Here is a 21,855-nt window from a genome sequence, read left to right as displayed (position 1 = left end):
ATGAGCATGACCCGCCACACTCCACTCCCCAAACACTGTCAGTGAGTCCTTTTCACCCCGTAAAGGACCACTGGTACGGTCAGTGCCTGGCTCATGGCGCACAGCGTGCCCTCGTTCATGGCGAGTTGTTCAGCCCGATGTCATTATAAGCAGAGGTCCCGTACACACCACTCACCACCAGACTCTATGCAAGGAGCCCTTATCACCCCTTAAAGGCCCCTCACGGCATCATCTGATGGACGGTAGACACGGCACCCTGCTTAAGGCGACGCCTTGCCTAGTGTGAGGCGCTGCAAGTTGACGACAATCAGTGAGCTTGAAGCCGCGAAGGAAAATGAGTCCACGTTAACAATGGGATTCCACGACAGGTTGCGATTCCAGTGTCCACGGTACAGATGTGTTTGTCGAGGATAACGATCCGTTTATCGAGGCTAACGGTGCGGCGATGGCGATGGCGAAACGATCCAAAGTATTATTACCTACACAGGTACTGGGACGAAACTTTTTTACCCAGAAAGGGTCAACCCCAGTCCCGTGGTTATGAGAGCAGTGACGATGCAACCTTGCAATGCCTCACACAGGTCGCCATGAGCAATGACCCGCCACACACCACTCCCCAAACACTGTCATGAAGTGAGTCCTTTTTACCTAACCTAACCTAACCTAACCTAACCTAACGTAAAGGACCACTGGTACTGTCAGTGCCTGGCTCATGGCGCACAGCGTGCCCTCGTTCATGGCGAGTTGTTCAGCCCGGTGTCATTATAAGCAGAGGTCCCGTACACACCACTCACCATCATATTCTATGCAAGGAGCCCTTATCACCCCTTTAGGGCCCCTCACCATCCCGGTGAGTGGTAGACATTGATCTCTTGCTTATGGCGACCCTTGCCTAGTGTGATGCGCTGCAAGTGGACGACTAGTAGTGAAGCTTGAGGCCACCAAGGAAAAGCAGGACCTGCAGCCAGTTCCTGCCTTGGGCCCCAGGCCGGACCCGACGGCCACCTCCTTCCCCCGTGCGGCGCCCAAGGCCGTCACGGCCCTCAAACATCTTTAGGCCGAAAGTTCTCAATCGTCGTTTTAATTTTGATTCGAATATAAAATCGTCGATGGTAAATGAAAAATAGCTTTGGTGTGAAAGTGTGCAAGAGTTAGCTGATTAATGAAACAAGGTGAGGCAGCTTTGCTCCGGAGTATTTAGTGTACTTTGCATGTTGCTGCCGTGAATGTGTACGTGTTTGTAGGTAACTGGATAGAAACAGTAGACCAATGGTAGTTGTGTAGCTATTGGGGAACTTTTGAAAATTAGTTAAGCTTCTGGATAGAGTGGATGAGTGCACACAGGTTTGCTTGTCTTATACATAAACTGCCACTTGTAAACATAAATTTTTCTATTTCATGCTCTTAGAAAAAGCAAACTTAGTTTTCTTTATTTCCTGATCACAATGACGTGTAAATATCAATGTTTCAATCATAAGGAAACACTAGGAGAGGACCCAAACTCCCGTTGAAGTTGCCACATTCAACAGATATCGTAATATTTCACAGAAAAGATGGTCAACTGCTTATCGTATACTTTGGATATTCTTCTGTCACATAAGGAGATATCAAGATAGGTAAAGTATTTCTAAACATGTATCTACGACAAAAAGCGCTATAATAGTAGAATTAGGTTATAACAATGCATTGTGTGCTTTTTATTATACCATCTTGCTCTATTCCTGGGACAAAGATTACTTCTTCCTCAATTGATAACTCGAAGTTAGTATGATATTTTCTTTCCTTCTAGGTTAGTAAGTAGACTACAAGACACCATGAACATATGAAGCCCCGTAAATGAGATTATTTTCATAACTTAGAAATCAAAGTCTGATAATGAGATTGTGTATTGCCAACCAAACCGTTCTGCATAGACGTCTTCAGCGTCATATAGAAACCTAATGATGTTAGCTCATGGACAGTGGCCATCCTAACAGCGCGAAACCCCAGGGAGCTTCATAAGAAGATTTCCAGAGGTACTTAGATGGCTGATCTAATAAAATCCTTTGCAGTACCATTGCATGTTGAGTTCTATGTTCCATGTGATAATACTAGGGGTTCTGGTAGATGGTCTTATAACTCAGGGGGTTCATAACGATAAAAAGGTTGAGAACCCCTGAGATAGACGATTAAAGCTATATATAAACCAGTGGCTTGAGGAATTTAAGCTTGGAGCAATCTCTTTCTTTCAGGAACAGGTTGAAACTTCTAACAAGAAGGAAGGGTTGATTTTTATTTTCTATGTAAGAGGGAGTGCTGCCAAGGGCAATATATATATATATATATATATATATATATATATATATATATATATATATATATATATATATATATATATATATATATATATATATATATATATATATATATATATATATATATATATATATATATATATATATATATATATATATATATATATATATATATATATATATATATATATATATATATATATATATATATATATATATATATATATATATATATATATATATATATATATATATATATATATATATATATATATATATATATATATATATATATATATATATATATATATATATATATATATATATATATATATATATATATATATATATATATATATATATATATATATATATGTTTCTATCAAATTGCTTATTGCAAATGCGGATATCAAATTATGACATCCTCACTGATGCATTCAAAATTTTGGTGTAAAATCACTACTATATAGGGCAAGAATAAAGCAATACCATATCATGTTTCAGCCTTATTTTTGTATACTTATACAATACAAAGTTAAGGACTGAAATCTTTCATGTGAAAAAGATCTACATACACAGACATACAAACATACATACATACATACATAATCTCTCTCTCTCTCTCTCTCTCTCTCTCTCTCTCTCTCTCTCTCTCTCTCTCTCTCTCTCTCTCTCTCTCGTTCAAGCTGTTTCCATTCACATTTAATTGCGTATGTAATATTACATGTAATATATATATATATATATATATATATATATATATATATATATATATATATATATATATATATATATATATATATATAGGATACAACTTTTTTATTTTTTTTTTTCTCAAAAACAATTTCCTGTATCATATTCAGATGAGCTTTTATGCATAAGTAGCTGAAATAAACTCACTTTTGAGCTATCTTTAAAAAGTTCACCCATGAACCACCATTTTAATACTCCTATGAGTAGAATTTGGCCTAAGTCACAAATTGCCACATATAATATATTTTCTATATTATTTAATTAAGTCTACCTGTAGTCCTGTACATTATATACGTTTTCTTTCATATTTAAATAATCCCTTTTTCTCTTATGCTACTAATGTAAACAATAAAGTCTTAAATCTGATGAAAGTATCATCCCTGCTCTGTCAAAATATCATATATCTTATGTATTACTATACATGTTTAGTGTTTTTTTTATGATATTAGACAGTGCTAATACATCAGAGAAAAATATAAAACACAAAGGAAGGGTAAACTTATCCCTGAAAACGAGTTATAACAGTAAAAATATTGAACAGTAAAAATATTGGTGTAGGCCTGTAAGGTTGTACTCGAGTACAGGTGCATCCATGGTACAATAACGAGACAGGTAGACGCACGAGAGTCTTGAACTCACAGCCCTACTGGTAAGTCTTCTGAAACGCTGTTTCTGTGACGTCATCCACTCGCCTAGCCAGCTCTGATCGCGATAGTCTGCTACTCAATAAATCATGAATAATAAATATAAAACTTTTTTTCTTTTCATGATCCATTAGTTATGCAGTTGAAAATTAAATATGATACACATTAGTGATTGAATGTTGATGATATTTCATAGCGATAGACAAGATATTGTACGGATAAAGACATGTCAGATAGCCTAGTAGATGTGGCTCAAAAACATTGTTAGTGGATTTTTCAAGCCATATACATTATGCATAATTGCATAATGCACATTGATTTCCTCTGATCCTCTTCGCCTTCATGTACCTTCGTCGTCTTCCTCAGCACCTCACTGTTCTCTCTACATATAAAACTACAAGAGGCTAAAGGCTAATGCACGTATGAGTCTAAAGGCGATCCACACTATACAGGACGGTCACGCTCTGTTTACAGTGCTGTCACATACTAAATGCATTTCAGTGGGGACCGTAAGCCATTGAAATGCATGTAATATGAATGGACCGTGAGTGCATACCGCTATTTAAACGTGGCAATCCATTCCTTTAGCTTGCATCGGCCCTAAACTATTCACACTTCATATAGGTACTTTATTCTTGAGTGTAAACCCATGGTACAATAACGAGAGACATCAAAAGTTATTGTACCATGGTACAGTCAGTAGCCTGTAAGGCTGGCATAGCCTGTAAATTATGGACTAGGTCTAGGCTACTAGTAGAACTAATTTCGTTCATTAGGCATAAGCAGATTATACAATTTCTAATTTGGAGTGTTGAAACTGATCAGATTTAGCCAGTAAATCTAAGTTTCCTTACCTGTATTTTCTGCAGAAAGGCCACTTCCATTATCGTGTCCACGAAATGGCAGATTTTGATCAGGGACTGCCTCAGTTTTAGATCCCTCCAACTCCTTGGAACTGGGGAACCTAATAACTCATATTTCAAATTGCGCTTAATTTGGGCGGAACTAAAATGTTGCTCACAAATCACGGCATTATTTACGTTTACTGTGTCAGCACGATAGCATTTTGGAGCCACTGTCTTGCGATGGTCTTGTTCTTGGGGAATTTATAATATTTAAAATTACTAGACTTGGCAGGCGTGCATCCATACACTGCACAAGGTCTAGCTTTGCCCATACTAACAATAAGAAATTAATATTAAGGCACATGAAACATACAATCCAAGATCAAATTCTGCCACACGTGTACACTCACTCGAAGATATAGAGTTGTTTACACGACCGGATGACGTCACTGAGTCAGCTGGTGGTTCCAATAATGTTCTCGTGCGTCTACCTATCAAAAAGTTATTGTACCATGGGTGCATCCATGTGGCAGATCTAACAACACCGACGCATAGAACATAGCGTGCTGACGATTTTTTCGATATTAGCTTTTTGATGAGATGTTTTTGTTCATGAAAATACTCGTTCTCGTGGTTAATAAAACTACAGTCAAGAACGAGTATTCTTCAAGGCCTATATAATCATTTGACACAGCTGACTCTGAATTATTTCGTATTTTGTTTGTGTTCGTTGGGTATTTAATGCTTTATTACGATATTAGAGAGTGTTAATTTATCAAAGAATAAGACAAAAACAAAGAAAGATTTGAATTTACCCTGAAACAAATTATAACAGTAACAGTGAAAATTAACTTAGGGGGAGGGGTTGGTGAGGGCCTCACAAACCTTTTTAGAAACGTGATTTACATAGCATCAGCATGAAAACACAAATTAGAAACTTCTGTACGTTCATTGTTTCTTATTTTTTTTTCAGTGTAGAGTCTGTATGACTATGAGCAGTATGTCATTCAAAAAAAAAAAAAAAAAAAAAATATATATATATATATATATATATATATATGTGTGTGTGTGTGTGTGTGTGTGTGTGTGTGTGTGTGTGTGTGTATATATATATATATATATATATATATATATATATATATATATATATATATATATATATATATATATATATATATATATATATATATATGTGTGTGTGTGTGTGTGTGTGTGTGTGTGTGTGTGTGTGTGTTTATATATATATATATATATATATATATATATATATATATATATATATATATATATATATATATATATATATATATATATATATATATATATATATATATATATATATATATATATATATATATATATATATATATATATATATATATATATATATACACTCAACCCTCGATTTGCCGGACCTCCATTTGCCGGATTTCGGATTTGCCGGACAAGAGTCTGTGGGAAAAAAAAAAAAAAAAAAAAAATAAAAGTCCGGGACAAGTCGATTTCAAACTACCGCGCCAGACAAAGTTCGCAAATCGGGCACTATAGATGGCAGCGCGGGCGGACATACACGTCTAGTACTGGACTGTAAACAAGTCTGCCGCGTCACACGAGTGTTGTGCTTACGTGCTTGTCGGCGGCATTGGCATGTGTTACGGCCCCACGTGGTGAGATGATGATGATGATGATGATGATGATGGTCGTCGGAGGTTTTGCCTTTGCCTCGGCACCTCCTGTTACTTCTATTCTTCCTGATCCTGCCTTTCTTTTATTTTTCTTTCTCTTGTCTTCCACATCTGGTGCAAAGTCTCTTTCTTCTCCCTCAGTTTTGTTTTTCTGAACAAAAAACGTCTGATTTATTTTCCAACTTCCTGGTACAGCTGGTGCAGGTGCCGAAATGCCGTTAAAGACAACACTATGTTCCCACCGGAAATTTTTGCCGTTAAACACGGGATTCCGGTAAATCGCGTGCCGTTAAAGCGGGGTTCAACCTGTATAGGGTAAAGTCCGGCAAGGGGGTAGACCCCCGGACATTTTCCATTGCCGGACATTTGCCATTCCCGGACAAGCCTTCCCCTTTTAGTCCGGCAAATCGAGGGTTGAGTGTATATATATATATATATATATATATATATATATATATATATATATATATATATATATATATATATATATATATATATATATATGTGTGTGTGTGTGTGTGTGTGTGTGTGTGTGTGTGTGTGTGTGTGTGTGTGTGTGTGTATGTATATATATATATATATATATATATATATATATATATATATATATATATATATATATATATATATATATATAGTGTAGCCAGGGAGTAAATTTTCTGTCTTACAGACAATGTTAAGGGCATGAGCAACTTCAGCATTATTAAGTTTTTGGTGTGTCTTTTCTATTTGTCTAATTAATTGGGGTTTTTAACAGTAAGAGTCCCGATGAGATATCCAAAAGTAGAGTTTGTAGCGACGAAGTCTACTTTTGGACAGCTCATCGGGGCTCTTATTGTTCAAGAAAAAGAATGAATTAGGCAAACAGAAAAGACATAGCAAAATCTTAATAATGATGAAGTTGCTCATGCTCATGCTAAAATATATATGTAATATATATATATATATATATATATATATATATATATATATATATATATATATATATATATATATATATATATATATATATATATATATATATATATATATATATATATATATATATATATATATATATATATATATATATATATATTACACCGTTTGTAAATTGTTTCATGAAATGTGTGTGTGTGTTAGGTTATATATATATATATATATATATATATATATATATATATATATATATATATATATATATATATATATATATATATATATATATATATATATATATATATATATATATATATATATATATATATATATATATATATATATATATATATATATATATATATATATATATATATATATATACTACTATACACCACATACATACATATATACATGCATACATACAGTCTTCAATGCCTCAAAAACTCAATTCTTCCATCTAACAACTCGACATATGCTTCCAATTATCCCCTCTTCTTCAATAACACACAGCTGTCCCCCTCTTCTACACTGAATATTCTCGACCTGTCCTTTACTCATAATCTAAACTGGAAACTTCATATTTTACCTCTTGTTAAAACAGCTTCTATGAAGTTAGGCGTTCTGAGGCGTTTCCGTCAGTTTTTCTCACCCCCAACTGCTTACTCTTTACAAGGGCCTCATTCGCCCATTTATGGAATACTGTTCTCATGTTCGACTCACACAGTTCTATCAAATAGGATGGACTCAAAAGCTTTTAGTCTCAACTCCTTTCCTCTGACTGACTGTCTTCACCCTCTCTCTCACCGCCGGAATATTACATCTCTTGCTATCTTCTACCGCTATTTTCATTCTAGTGCTCTTCTGATCTTGCTAACTGCATGTCTCCTCCTGCGGCCTCGCTGCACAAGGCTTTCTTCTTCCTCTAACCCCTTTTCTGTCCAACTCTCTAATGCAAAAGTTAAGCAGTATTCTCAATCATTCATACCTTTATCTGGTAAACTCTGGAACTCCATGCCTGTGTCTTTATTTCCAACTTCCTATGACTTGACTTCATTTAAGAGAGAGGTTTCAAGACATTTATCCCTGTTTTTTGGCTAATCCTTTCGGAACTGTAAGGGGACTGGCGAGTGAGTGGGCCTTTCTATAGTTTTTTTTGTTGCTCTTGGTCACTTCTCCCCTTTTGAATAAAAAAAAATACATACATAATACATATATGTATGATTTGACATATTTACATGACACATAAATAGTCAGTATGTGAAATACTCTCTCACATTAAGTCTTTCCAGAGAACACTATATATAGTAGCCATTCTATGTTTGAAAGGAAATTAATAAAAGGTTTAACTCTTGGAGATAATTAAGAAAACATGCATTAACTGATGTTCCCAACTTTGCAAGCTTTACTCTGTAGTCTGTCATATACAAAATGTATTTGCATCATATCCTCAGCGGATCTGGATAAGAATGCAAATGTTCATTCCATCCCAGAGTGATGCGAATGTTTCTTTTTATTAAAACTGCAGGTGCAGACGCGGATACGGATGCTAAATACTTTTCGTATGTTTCACGAATGCGATGTAGATGTTGACACCAGACACATTTCTATAATTGCCAATAAAATATACAGTCAACCAAGTCAGAAGCAAACTGAATGTGAAATTTTGAAAACATAAAACTGAGATAACAAGAGCCCAGCATCTTTGAAATACTCTTCATTCCTGTATAACAGGAAAAATTATCAAGCACACTGGTCACTGTTACATGTCTAATATCGTTTCTGAGCAGCAAAAAAAAAAAATAAATAAATAAATGAATAAATAAAAAATAACGATGCAGTTAAATATATGGAGAGAGTTTTGTTATGATTCTCTGAAAGAGGTGGAAAACGAAAAAAAAAAAAAAAAAGAGCCCTTTAAATAATTTAGTCTGAACATCCTAGTATATTATCAATGTCTGAGATAAAAAAATATATATGTATAACGTTTTCTTCCACGCAAATCCGAGAATATTCATAGAAAACGAGGCTAACTCAATATTCAGGTCTCCCATGTTCATTGTCTTGTTTTCTATGATAACCCGCACAAACTTTAAGGGGTCACTTGCTTTTTCTCCCTTCCACCCACCCCACATTACTCTCTCTCTCTCTCTCTCTCTCTCTCTCTATATATATATATATATATATATATATATATATATATATATATATATATATATATATATATATATATATATATATATATATATATATATATATATATATATATATATATATATATATATATATATATATATATATATATATATATATATATATATATATATATATATATATATATATATAGAGAGAGAGAGAGAGAGAGAGAGAGATGTAAAGACACTGATATACACATAATTAAACTTAATATAGGGCTCCTTCTCACACCACATTAGGAAGACAGTAAAGAAAGTTAGGACAATGGCAGGCTGGGTTTTAAGAACATTAGCATCCAGAGAACCTGAGGTCATGCCGATCCTCTGGAAAGCTATGGTGCAATCCAAACATCGGTTATTGTTGGAAGAGCTGGTCACTTTACAAGAGGAATGATGTGCAGAGGCTTAAAACAGTTCACAGGTCTTTCACTAGGCAAATCAGAGAGACCGTCTGAAAACACTGGGTCTCTAGACACAGCATAGAAAAAACGAGAGGCCATAGACATATGGAAAGTGTTAAAAAAATCTGGGACCGGGCCCTACACACAACGCACTGCAAGCACACGAAAACCATGGGATTGATTTTAAGTACATCGGAAGATCCATCTTCTCAGGAGCCCCAGGTGGAAGCAGGACTCTGCCGGCTGCCAGTCTGCCACATGAGGAGCCAAGAACCTTCAACAGCCTGCTAAAGGAAGTCAGAGACTTATCAGGATGTCCGATGAACAAGTTTAAATCTGGACTAGATAAACTATTAAAATCAGTACCTGATGAACCTCCAGAACCGGACCATACTACAAGATGAAGGTTTTTCAGCACGATATCAGACGAAGTAGCTCTGCTAAAAAGGGATCCCTTGACTGAAGGCAGTGGTAGACCACCACGACTGTGAAGCCGGGCCAATAGAGTCTAGACAATACTAAGGATACCAATGATATCTGAAGAATTGCACACTTTTCGTCTTTACATCTAGAATAATACTGGTATAAGATTCAAAACATTGCAGAAAATATAAGACAGCATTTACTTTAGCAGTTTGATACAAAGAATAGTAAAAGTAGCATTTATTATTACATTAACCTAAAATATCAGGCAGAAATTTTCTTAGTCCACATCCATAAAAGTTAGCCATTTCGGACAAAAAGTATCGAAACACCTCCACAAATTCATTTCAAAGTGTGATTGGAACCCCCTTTCTATTAACTTTTTGAGGTGGCAAGTCCTTTTTGTCCACCAATGTTGTAACCCTTGGCTAAAGTCAACAACACGTGAAAAGATTAAAGCACTTCATTATGAACTTGATGCAATGGAAAATAAATAAGGCAGTCCATCAATCCTTCATCAAAAAATAGTTTTAAATCATTAATCACCCAATTACATCAATCAATAGCCAATCAATCAATCAGTTTTACGATCAATCATACAATCAATTAAACAATGAGTCGTCAGTCAGGCAATCAACTCCAGGTAGTGGAAGCAGAAGCCTTGGTAAATCCTACCGGTCTGCCTTCCTGTCTGCCTACCTGCTAGCCTGCTCACCGCGCCTACCCTTCACCCCGCCTCCCCATCCTCTTTGACAGTGACTGGAAGGGCCGCTCATGTAACTGTGCAGAGGACAAAGAAAAAGAAAAAGAAAAAGAAAAAAGAAAAAAAACCGGTGCTTAACTGCCTTGACCAATCAAAATGCAAGGATCACTTTCTCCGGCGTGTGACTCCTCCCACATTCCCACAATACCCATAAGCCTCTCAGTCTTCCTCATCTATGTGCCTGCAATAGCGAAACACTTATTTTTTGTCATCATTACAACATCGGAATATATGAAGTGTGGCCTGCAAGACGTCCCGGAAGGCTGGATTACTGGCCACCTTCAATGTAAACAAGTGCGGTGCTCGGAGAAGGAATAGTCACGTGGCAAGTACAGTGCACGGCGTAAGAATAGTCTCGTGGGTGCTCGCAAGGTTCCTGGTCTTAAAGGTTTGGCGCGAGGTGTGCAGGTGTTGGCGTGTCAGTGTAAAGATGTGGTCCATTGTGGAAGCGCCCCTCCTTCTCCTCCTCCTGGCTACGGGTATGTAACATTAGGCAAATAATAGTGTTAAACATTTTCGTGTAAGATGTCTTTCTTGTGTCAGCAGTGGCGTCTTGAAATGTCTATTTTGTGTTTAAGTCTAGTTGTTTGCTCTAAAGAAAATGGATAAATTGTTCAGGTTAAGGAATGACATCTTTTTTTTTGTGTAATATTTGATTAACTTTTTTCCTTATATCTAATTAACAATACAAGATGGTCATCTATATTACACACTTTAAAATAAACTTCATGTGACATTAAGAACTTAGATTTTTTTTCTAGCAGTACATTATCACTTTTCTTAGGTATGTTTTTTTCCTCCTCTTTTTTGTGATCCAAAAATACGATTGAGTGACTAGCATTGTTGTACGAGCGGGTGATCTTGAGACAATGCCTGCCACGCCTTTTTTTTTTTTTACATTTTTGGTGCCAGTGACCTTTTTTTTTTTACTACATTTACAGGGTCATCTCTCTCTCTCTCTCTCTCTCTCTCTCTCTCTCTCTCTCTCTCTCTCTCTCTCTCTCTCTCTCTCTGACTTTATGACTAGAAAGTTTTGATCTACTTCAATTTTTATAATACAAACTTGACATTCTCTCTCTCTCTCTCTCTCTCTCTCTCTCTCTCTCTCTCTCTCTCTCTCTCTCTCTCTCTCTCTCTCTCTCTCTCTCTCTCTCTCTCTCTCTCTCTCTCTCTATATATATATATATATATATATATATATATATATATATATATATATATATATATATATATATATATATATATATATATATTATCTCTCGCATTCTTAGTGAACACTTTCTATTTTCAAGTGCACTATCATTCCTCATTGTATTACTTGTTTTCTATTTACTCTCTCTCTCTCTCTCCCTCTCTCTCTCTCTCTCTCTCTCTCTCTCTCTCTCTCTCTCTCTCTCTCTCTCTCTCTCTCTTCATGTCTCCATCTACCTGTAGTGGGTCACGACCCCAAAGAAAACCTGATACTCACGAGTGAAAGTAACTTCCAACCATCAGTAATTCACACTTTCATTTCCCAGTCACTCACGTCCTAGTGGCTCTTTTACCCTAACGCTGAGGTGCTGCAAGTTCGAAAAAGATGCTATATAGGTGATGAGAGAGGTGCTGGATCTATGGAACGAAAGAAGAACCTGATGTATATTTAGCACGTGGGTAAATGTTGAGGAAGACTATATATTGGGAAGATAATCTGAGAGGTGGAATGTTTTGCTACGATGTTGTGAGGAGCTGCAGTTGGGAGGCTAAGAAGGTGCTGGAGGAAAGTGATTAAAGAAATAAAGAAGTGAAATAGGTCGCTGATGAGATAATCAAATTACATATTAGATATTGGTGAAAAAAAAATGCTAATGGTATATGGAGAAACTGAAGGTACTAAGATGAAGAAAAGCTTAAGAAATGTATGAATATCGTAAAGGAGCATAAAAATAATAATAACAATAATAATAATAATAATAATAATAATAATAATAATAATAATATACTACATTTGACATAAGAAATACAGTGATGAAAAGCGATTAAGTAAAAAAGTGTTGAATGTATATAGGAAAGTGATGAAGAAAGTGTCTGAGGATGTAAGAATGTGTTAAAAAGACCTAAGAGAATACTGAATAACTAAAAAACACACGCGATAGTAATGAAGCGATGTACAGGTGGCGAAGGGTGTGGCGAGGAAAGGTAGGTACAGTACATAAGCCTGCTAGGAGGAAAGTCATAATTAAGGAGTAGCGGCAGGTGCTAGAGTGACCCTGTAGTTGCAAGGGAGGGAAGGGGGACGGGGAAGATCAGGTAGTTACAAGGTGCCTACCGTTACCTGGATAACCTTGGCCAAAGGGGAACGGGGCAGTAGTTGGATGGGAGTGAGGGAGGGAAGGGAGATAGGAGGAGGGTTAATTTTCAAGGTGTGTCGGGAGGAGAGGTAAAGAGAGAGGATGAACGAGCGGAATGAAAGAAAGCAATGTAGGAAAAGGTCGGCAATAAAGCAAGGACACGGAGGCAGGTTCTAAAGGATGCTTTCTCTTCCCGTTATGAGAGAGAGAGAGAGAGAGAGAGAGAGAGAGAGAGAGAGAGAGAGAGAGGTAATAGCCGTCCGTAGAAGTTCACTCTAGACTCTTGGTTTTACGACCTACATACAATTTTATTATCATTCTTCATGTTTTCTATGGTATATCACTTTCTTCTCATATTGCTTTCATACTTTATATGAAATTTGTAACTTATGACTATTTTTGAATCTTGACTGCCATAAGGACTATGTATTAACACATTTCCTATCCCTACACGCAGCGTTCAGCACATACCCTTGTTACTGAGTCAACAAGTCTTCTGGCACTCGCTCTTCTTATGTAATCTATACGTGTTTAATCTTAGGAGCTAATTTTCTCTCTCTCTCTCTCTCTCTCTCTCTCTCTCTCTCTCTCTCTCTCTCTCTCTCTCTCTCTCTCTCTCTCTCTCTCTCTCTCTCTCTCTCTCTCTCCGTTCTTCTCATAACCTGAAGAGAAAGCAAGCCATAGTCGGCCTTGCATAAGCTCTAGCACCAATCCATGGAAATCAAGTATTGGCGCCAAAATGCCACGGTCGTCTGCCGCTCATGTTCCAGATTACCGCTGGACACACTGAAGGAAATGAGAGGGGCATAAAGTTATTATTTAGCTGGATTACTGTAGAGAAAACTTGCTACCTCTTCACTTACATAATAAAAAAAAAATAAAAGTTGAATATTCTTAACATAAAACAAAAATATGAGGGATAAAAACTGAACTTTTCGTTGATATGAATATAATGAAAACCAAAAGCAGTAAAGTGTTTTAATTCTTATAATGAAGATATGAAAAAAAATACGGACTTTAATTTCATATGGATGATAAATCAAAAAGATATTTAAAAAATGTGTTCTCACGTAGGGAAGTAAGTCTGAGGATATGAGGATATAATAAACAGGAACTTTAACTCCTACAACAACAACAACAACAACAACAATACAACCTTACCACATCAACACAAACAGGAAGAAGCAATTACACGTCAAAAACACGAACACGGAAGAAAGCATAACGAGGAAGACCGGAACACTTGGCGGGAAATGGAACACCAGAGAAATAAAAAGCAAGGCTGACCCTCTTCGTTTCCTGCTACGGCACCCATGATTCAGAGGAGGAGGAGGAGGAGGAGGAGGAGGAGGAGGAGGAGGTAGTGGTGGTGGTGGTGGTGGTGGTGTTCAAGGTCATGGTAGTAATTATTGGGAGAAATCAAGGTATTATAAGAAAGAGGCAAGGGTGGGTAGGTGGATGGGGAGGAGAGGGGTGGGAGAGGAGGGGAAGGGGTGGGGAGGAGAGAAAAGGGGGGATTCTAGTCCAAAGGTAAAGGTCACTTGCTGGACGTTCTTATGTATATCACAAGATGTCCCCCCCTCCATCCACCCCTCCCTCCTCATAATTTTCTCCGAGTGTCCTTCCCCTATCACCGCACGTCTCTCTCTCTCTCTCTCTCTCTCTCTCTCTCTCTCTCTCTCTCTCTCTCTCTCTCTCTCTCAGTAATTCAGTTTGCTTTTCACCCTTCTTGTTCTAACATCATAAACTCCCCAGAGTCATCACCACTATAGTTCCTTCGTCACAGACTAACATAAGGATTGCCGTGGTGGGAAGGACCGAGTTGAGATCATTTTTCGTATGTTTGTATCTTACCCAGAAATGCCCTAATGTTGTCACGACACTACTTGGTATACACACACACACACACACACACACACACACACACACACACACACACACACACACACACACACACACACACACACACACACACACACACACACACACACACACACACACACACACCAGTGGAGTGGAAAAGAGCTGAGGTGGTTCCCATATATAAGAGCGGAAGGAAGGAAGAACCTTTAAATTACAGACCGGTATCACTAACTAGTGTAATATGCAAGATGTGTGAAAAAGTAATAAAGAAGCAATAGATTGAGTTTCTTGAAGACAACAAAATATTATCAAATAGCCAATTTGGTTTTAGAAAAGGTCGGTCATGTGTGACAAATTTATTGAGTTTCTACTCTAGAATAGTTGATAAAGTACAAGAGAGAGAGGATGGGTTGACTGTATTTATTTAGATCTAAAAAAGGCTTTTGATAAAGTGCCACATGAAAGATTACTATGGAAGTTAGAGGAGAAGGGTGGCTTAAAAGGAAGCACATTGAGATGGATGAAGAATTACTTAAGGGGGAGAGAAATAAGGACGATAGTTAAAGATATGAAGTCCAAGTGGAGAACAGTAGACAGCGGAGTGCCACAGGGGTCAGTATTGGCACCAATACTTTTTCTCGTATATATAAATGACATGCCAGAGGGAGTGAACAGCTACATAAATCTGTTTGCGGACGATGCGAAACTGTGCAGAGTCATTAAACAAAAGAGGATTGTGAAATACTACAGGAAGACTTAAACAAGATCTGGAAATGGAGCAAAAAATGGGAGATGGAATTCAATGTGGACAAAAGCCATGTCATGGAAATGGGAAAAAGTGAAAGACGACCAGTGGGAATCTATAAGATGGGAGATGGAGTAGAACTAGAAAAAGTAAAAAAGGAAAAGGACTTGGGAGTGACAATGGAAGAAAATAATCAACCGGTAAGCCATATTGATAGAATTTTCAGAGAGACGTATAATTTGCTAAGGAATATTGGAGTAGCATTTCACTATATGGACAAGGAAATGATGAAGAAATTGATAAGTACTAAAATAAGACCTAGATTGGAATATGCAGGAGTTGTGTGGACTCCCCATAAAAGAAACACATAAGAAAATTAGAGAGACTACAAAAATGGCTACAAGAATGGTTCCAGAATTTAAAGGGATGGCATATGAGGAGAGACTAAAGGCAATGGATCTACCAACCTTGGAGCAGAGAAGAGAGAGAGGATCTGATACAAGTTTATAAATTGATTAACGGAATGGATGAAGTGGATAATGAGAAACTGATCCTGAGAGAAGAATATGACTTTAGAAGCACAAGATCGCATAGTAAGAAACTAAGGAAGGGACGATGTCTGAGAGATGTTAAATAATTTAGTTTCCCGCAAAGATGTGTTGAGACTTGGAAAAGTTTGAGTGAGGAAGTGGTGTCAGCAAAGAGTGTGCATAGTTTTAAAGAAAAATTGGATAAGTGCAGATATGGAGACGGGACCACACGAGCATAAAGCCCAGGCCCTGTAAAACTACAACTAGGTAAATACAACTAGGTAAATACACACACACACACACACACACACACACACACACACACACACACACACACACACACACACACACACACACACAGACTATAAATAAAATTGCCTGCGCCACTAATGGGCGGAAGCTGAACAGCGCTTCCCATATACTCTTCAAGTGTGCCTACAGGCGCTATAGGCCTTAACGTAGAAAAAAAAAAAAAAACCGAGTAGTGTAGTGGTTAGCACGCTCGGCTCACAACTGAGAGGGTCCGGGTTCGAGTCCCGGAAAGTGGCGAGGCAAATGGGCAAGCCTTTTAATGTGTAGCCCCTGTTCACCTAGCAGTAAATAGGTAAGGGATGTAACTCGAGGGGTTGTGGCCTCGTTTTCCCGGTGTGTGGAGTGTGTTGTGGTCTCAGTCCTATCCGAAGATCAGTCCATGAGCTCTAAGCTCGCTCAGTAATGGGGAAGGCAGGCTGGGTGACCAGTAGACGAGTGGTGAACTACACACACACACACACACACACACACACACACACACACACACACACAATGCCTCTCCTCGCTCCTTTCATGAAGAAGCATCACCACCATCATCACAACCAAAAAGATTGCCGACGCCTCCCCTACGCTTCTAACTTAGCTATAACTACACAACTGCTATAGCAGTTGTGTAGTTATAGCTAAGTTACAAGCGTAGTTTCTTCGGTCATCACCGAAGAAACTAATGTAACCATATGTAGCATGGATGGTTATGAGGCTCTGTTCGTGGGGGTCTGGAACGGTATCTTGTATGCGAATGTATTTTAGGAAAGTCTATCGTCATGGGATTAAAGGTTAATCCTCTTCAGTACCATGACGCGTTTCCATATTCCTTCTGGTTATTATTTGGTAATTTCATAAAGCTTCAGAAACTTATGTAGGGGATTAAAATAGTGAAGATTGTGACCATTAATCTTCTGACTTCCATAGATCTTTCCTGGTGTTAATGAAATGGTCTAATCGTACACAAATCTCCCGGTAAAAATGTGTCTCAAGCAGTACTGAAGGGGTTAAGAGACAAGTGTATTTGCAGCGTCTTTATAATGATAACATAGTGAATCATGAAATAATTAACAATGCCTTGGTCCTTACTTGAGTGTGGGGATCGGGAACTGTATCTTGTTTGCATTTGTGAATGAATTCTTGTCTTGTGTGTAGTAAAGGAGTTATAAGTTAAGAGTAGTACATGCAGCACATTATCAATCATAACGTATTGGATTCTGATTACATTACCATAAAAATGTCTTTCCTTGTGTGTGGTTATCAGGATATGATATTTTCCATGTATAATTATAACCGTATATAATTATAACCGTGAATCTTGATTTCAACTTCGACCTTCCTTGAGTTTCAGGGTTATGAACTGTACCTTGTATGTGAATGTGAATGGATTTTATGCTAAAGAGAAGTACATGAAACGCTTTTCTATTAATACTCTGAATCCAGACTCGACTAACAATGCTCTCGTCCTTCCACAGCCGAGGGTCAGAGGCGGCCCCGTCCCCAGGATACACAACTCGCCGCAGCGCCCCAGCAGCAGCAGGTTGTCTCTCAGTGCCCGCTGCCCGATGGCTTTTTCGCAGACGCCCAGCAGTGTGACAAATACTACCAATGTGTGGACAATGTGATCACGGAAAAGCTGTGTCCCGACGGTTTGGCCTTTGTGGACCACAACCCGCGGATAGAAAAGTGTGACTATATCAGCGCCGTAGATTGTGCTGGACGAGCTGAGCTGCGTGAGTATGACCTAGACATGGTAACGGATAAGAGTGATGAAGGGAAGCAGTTGATAATGGAATGACACGAGACAGAATAGTGGGGAAGGTGTAATGAAAAAAAGTAGATGGTGTAGGTAAGGGGATGAAAAGAGAGAGTATAGTGGGGAAGATGTGACGAAATGAAGAAAGCAGTCTGACACTATACCTCGACTGAGTGGAAAGATTAGTGTGGTGAAAGGATATATATAGTGAGAAACAGAAAAGACCTTGACAGATTTTCAGAAATATGAGAAGCATGTAACGATGGCACACATCTACAGAGTGTGGCGAGAGAGAGGGGGAAAAGTTAGTGTTTATCGAGTAGAGCAGGAAGGAACAAAGTAAGTAGAGAGTCATAGAGCGATGGATTACCATAAACAGGAAGACCACTGATATAAAGAAGGAAAATACTGATACTAGTAGGCACAAAAATTGTGAAGATGCTGTCAAGAAACCTAATAACAAAAGAATTTTACGAGAAGTTATGTCTGATAACATTAACAATTAGGAAGAGATGATGAATGAAAAGAAATGGAGATACAAAAATTGCAAAGAATTATTCGTAGAAACTCACAGATAGAAAGAAAGTATGTCTCTTGAAACAGATAATAGAATTGTAATGTAGGTAGGATACGAAAACGATATAAGATAGACTGTATGGCAAAGCTATATATATATATATATATATATATATATATATATATATATATATATATATATATATATATATATATATATATATATATATATATATATATATATATATATATATATAATAAGCAGGATAGCGTAACTTTAAAAATTATCATTCCGCCCAAATCACAAGAATTCCTTGGCTTTTCATTCATGTCTTGTCATCACCACAAAGTCCATACACTGCTCCCAACACTGACCACTTGCATCTTTCTTCTCCAGAGCCTGCTCAGCCAGCTGGAGCCTGCCTCCGACAGAATGGATATTTCTTCCACCCAGATGAAACGGTGTGCAACCAGTTCTTCTTCTGTTCTGAAGGTACCGGTAATTTGGTCACCTGCCCCACTGGTCTTGTCTTCTCCGGAACAAGCAACAACTGCGTTTGGGCGGATGAAGCAGGACGCGCAGGCTGCGCTACGCCCGGAGGTGAGTTATGAGTAAACTTGGCCAGGTTGGATATAGTTATGTAGTTTGATCTGCTGCAGTCTCTGACGTGTGTGTGTGTGTGTGTGTGTGTGTGTGTAATTCACTGTTTGATCTGCTGCAGTCTCTGACGAGACAGCCAGACATTACCCTACGGAACGAGCTCAGAGCTCATTGTTTCCGATCTTCGGATAGGCCTGAGACCAGGCACACACCACACACCGGGACAACAAGGTCACAACTCCTCGATTTACATCCCGTACCTACTCACTGCTAGGTGAACAGGGGCTACACGTGAAAGGAGACACACCCAAATATCTCCACCCGGCCGGGGAATCGAACCCCGGTCATCTGGCTTGTGAAGCCAGCGCTCTAACCACTGAGCTACCGGGCCGTGTGTGTGTGTGTGTGTGTGTGTGTGTGTGTGTGTGTGTGTGTGTGTGTGTCAAGTAGTGTCGTGACAATTTTAGGGTATTTGTAATGAGGCTTTGTCTGTTGTGTGCTTTGCAATGTGACTTGCCTTTCGCATAACGGTGTGGCTAGTAGAGTAATCTGCCTAACTGCTTCAGAAATATTCATCCACTGTGTCTCCCTCCTCCAGGTGGCCCCGCCTTTGAGTGCCCCAAGGTGACCCATGACGTGGCAGTGGCTCATCCCCGCTACGCCGATCCCAATGACTGTCAGTACTTCTACGTGTGCATTGATGGAGTCAGTCCAAGAAGGAACGGCTGCACCTTCGGCCAAGTCTTCAACTCCGTTATTGGAACTTGCACATCCCCGGCAGAAACTCCTGAGTGGTAAGTTTCCTTTCATTCGTCTTCCAAACTCTCTCTTTTCTCTCTTCAAGCTCCGACCACTCGAACACTTTCACACTACAAATACCTTGACAATCATCTGCCGTATCACTCTCCCACCAATTCATGTCAAGTCAATGAAGCCAGAGTAGTCTCCCTGACCACTCGTATACTCGCCCATTAACACGTAACTTTGTCCACAGCGCCAACTACTACACAGAGTACTTCGACGATTACTTTAAGACTCTCAACACCGGGGGTCGCCCAAGAGGTGACATCCTTGCAGCTGCCTTCGAAGCAGGATACAACATTCCTCCCCACGCCTTAGGCAAGATCGACAGGTCCCCTAATCCGGGGGTGGCTGCCACTTTCGCCGCTGCCGCCCCTGCCGAGTCGCCCAGGCAGTAAGTTGTTTATATGTTGTTATGTGTGTTGTATAAGGTCATAGGTGTTTGTGGGTTGCGTGTCTGTTATGAGGCCGTGGTACTTAAGAACACAGGTAGATGAAATAAGGTAGGGATTGATAAATGTGAAGAAAAGAAAATGTGATAAATGAGCAGACTTACTGGTGATGATTAGATGGAGGAGGATGGGAGGTTTGTTTACCTTTAAGAAGGTAAACAATTGCTCCTATTCATAACTCAGACCTAACCACGCCTGTTCCCATGTACAGGCCACCACGCAGAAGACGCCCCACAGCAGCCGCCCCAGCCCCTGCTCCCGCTGCTATTCCCACCGGAGTCGATAGCTTCAGTTTATCCACTGGCCTCGGTGCCGCCGCTCAAGCTGTCCCAGTTGGGCCCCCTGCTCTTGCCGCGGACCCTGCCCCCACTGGACCCAGACGCCGTCGCCCGCTCGTCTCCGTCAGAAGAGCTCAGAGGCCTTAAACAGTAAGGCATGTTTAGGTAATTAGTCTAACTAAACCATTAAAAGCTTGTCAACTTTTGTGGTTTTCACTAATCACGAAAGCGGGTATAATTTTACCAATCACTTCTAGCTTCTAATAAGATCAAATAGAAGGCCAATTACAAAATCCAATCACTTTAAAACTGTCAAAAAATGTCTATAAATATTGTTCAAGATGGTAGCACAGACAGAGCGCTGAACCAGTCCTGGGGCAGCGCACATGATATTAAAGAATCATTCGGAAAGAAAAATAGATAAAAAAAATAAACAATATTTTCATCTCGTACGGAATACAATGACCTTGGGACAAATAATATTTTTTAGTGTAAAATGTAAGACAACAATAAAGTACAACAAGTACACAATATGCACTTTACTTCGAAATCCATATTATCTAAACCTAAGTATACTACTTCCCCACCTGCCTAACATCAGTGGCAAAGTACTGCGACTGGCAGAATTCGCAAAGAACAATTATAAAAAACGTTTTGCTCCTTATCCTCTTGCGTTTCATCTGGAAACTTTGCAATACCTCACATCAAAATATTTACTAACGAAAGCATAAATAACGTTATCCATCTAATACAAGCCTTATGTCAAGA

At 38.4% G+C, this 21,855-nt stretch overlaps 1 protein-coding gene across 1 annotated transcript; it reads left to right on the top strand.

Moving 5' to 3' along the window:
- Window positions 1-11,157: 11,157 nt before the first annotated feature.
- LOC123508922 (protein obstructor-E-like) lies at window positions 11,158-21,618 on the top strand. Its single transcript, XM_045262958.1, has 6 exons — window positions 11,158-11,400; window positions 18,159-18,416; window positions 19,353-19,556; window positions 20,155-20,350; window positions 20,551-20,751; window positions 21,021-21,618. The coding sequence occupies exons 1-6, from the start codon at window positions 11,352-11,354 to the stop codon at window positions 21,232-21,234; spliced, it is 1,122 nt and encodes a 373-aa protein (XP_045118893.1). The 5' UTR covers window positions 11,158-11,351; the 3' UTR covers window positions 21,235-21,618.
- The last annotated feature ends 237 nt before the right edge of the window (window positions 21,619-21,855 follow it).

The sequence above is a fragment of the Portunus trituberculatus genome, chromosome 25, assembly GCF_017591435.1.
Source record: "Portunus trituberculatus isolate SZX2019 chromosome 25, ASM1759143v1, whole genome shotgun sequence".
Taxonomy (NCBI): Eukaryota; Metazoa; Arthropoda; class Malacostraca; order Decapoda; family Portunidae; genus Portunus; species Portunus trituberculatus.
The sequence above is the reverse complement of the archived record's forward strand: the minus strand, read 5'-3'. Positions and strand labels throughout refer to the sequence as shown.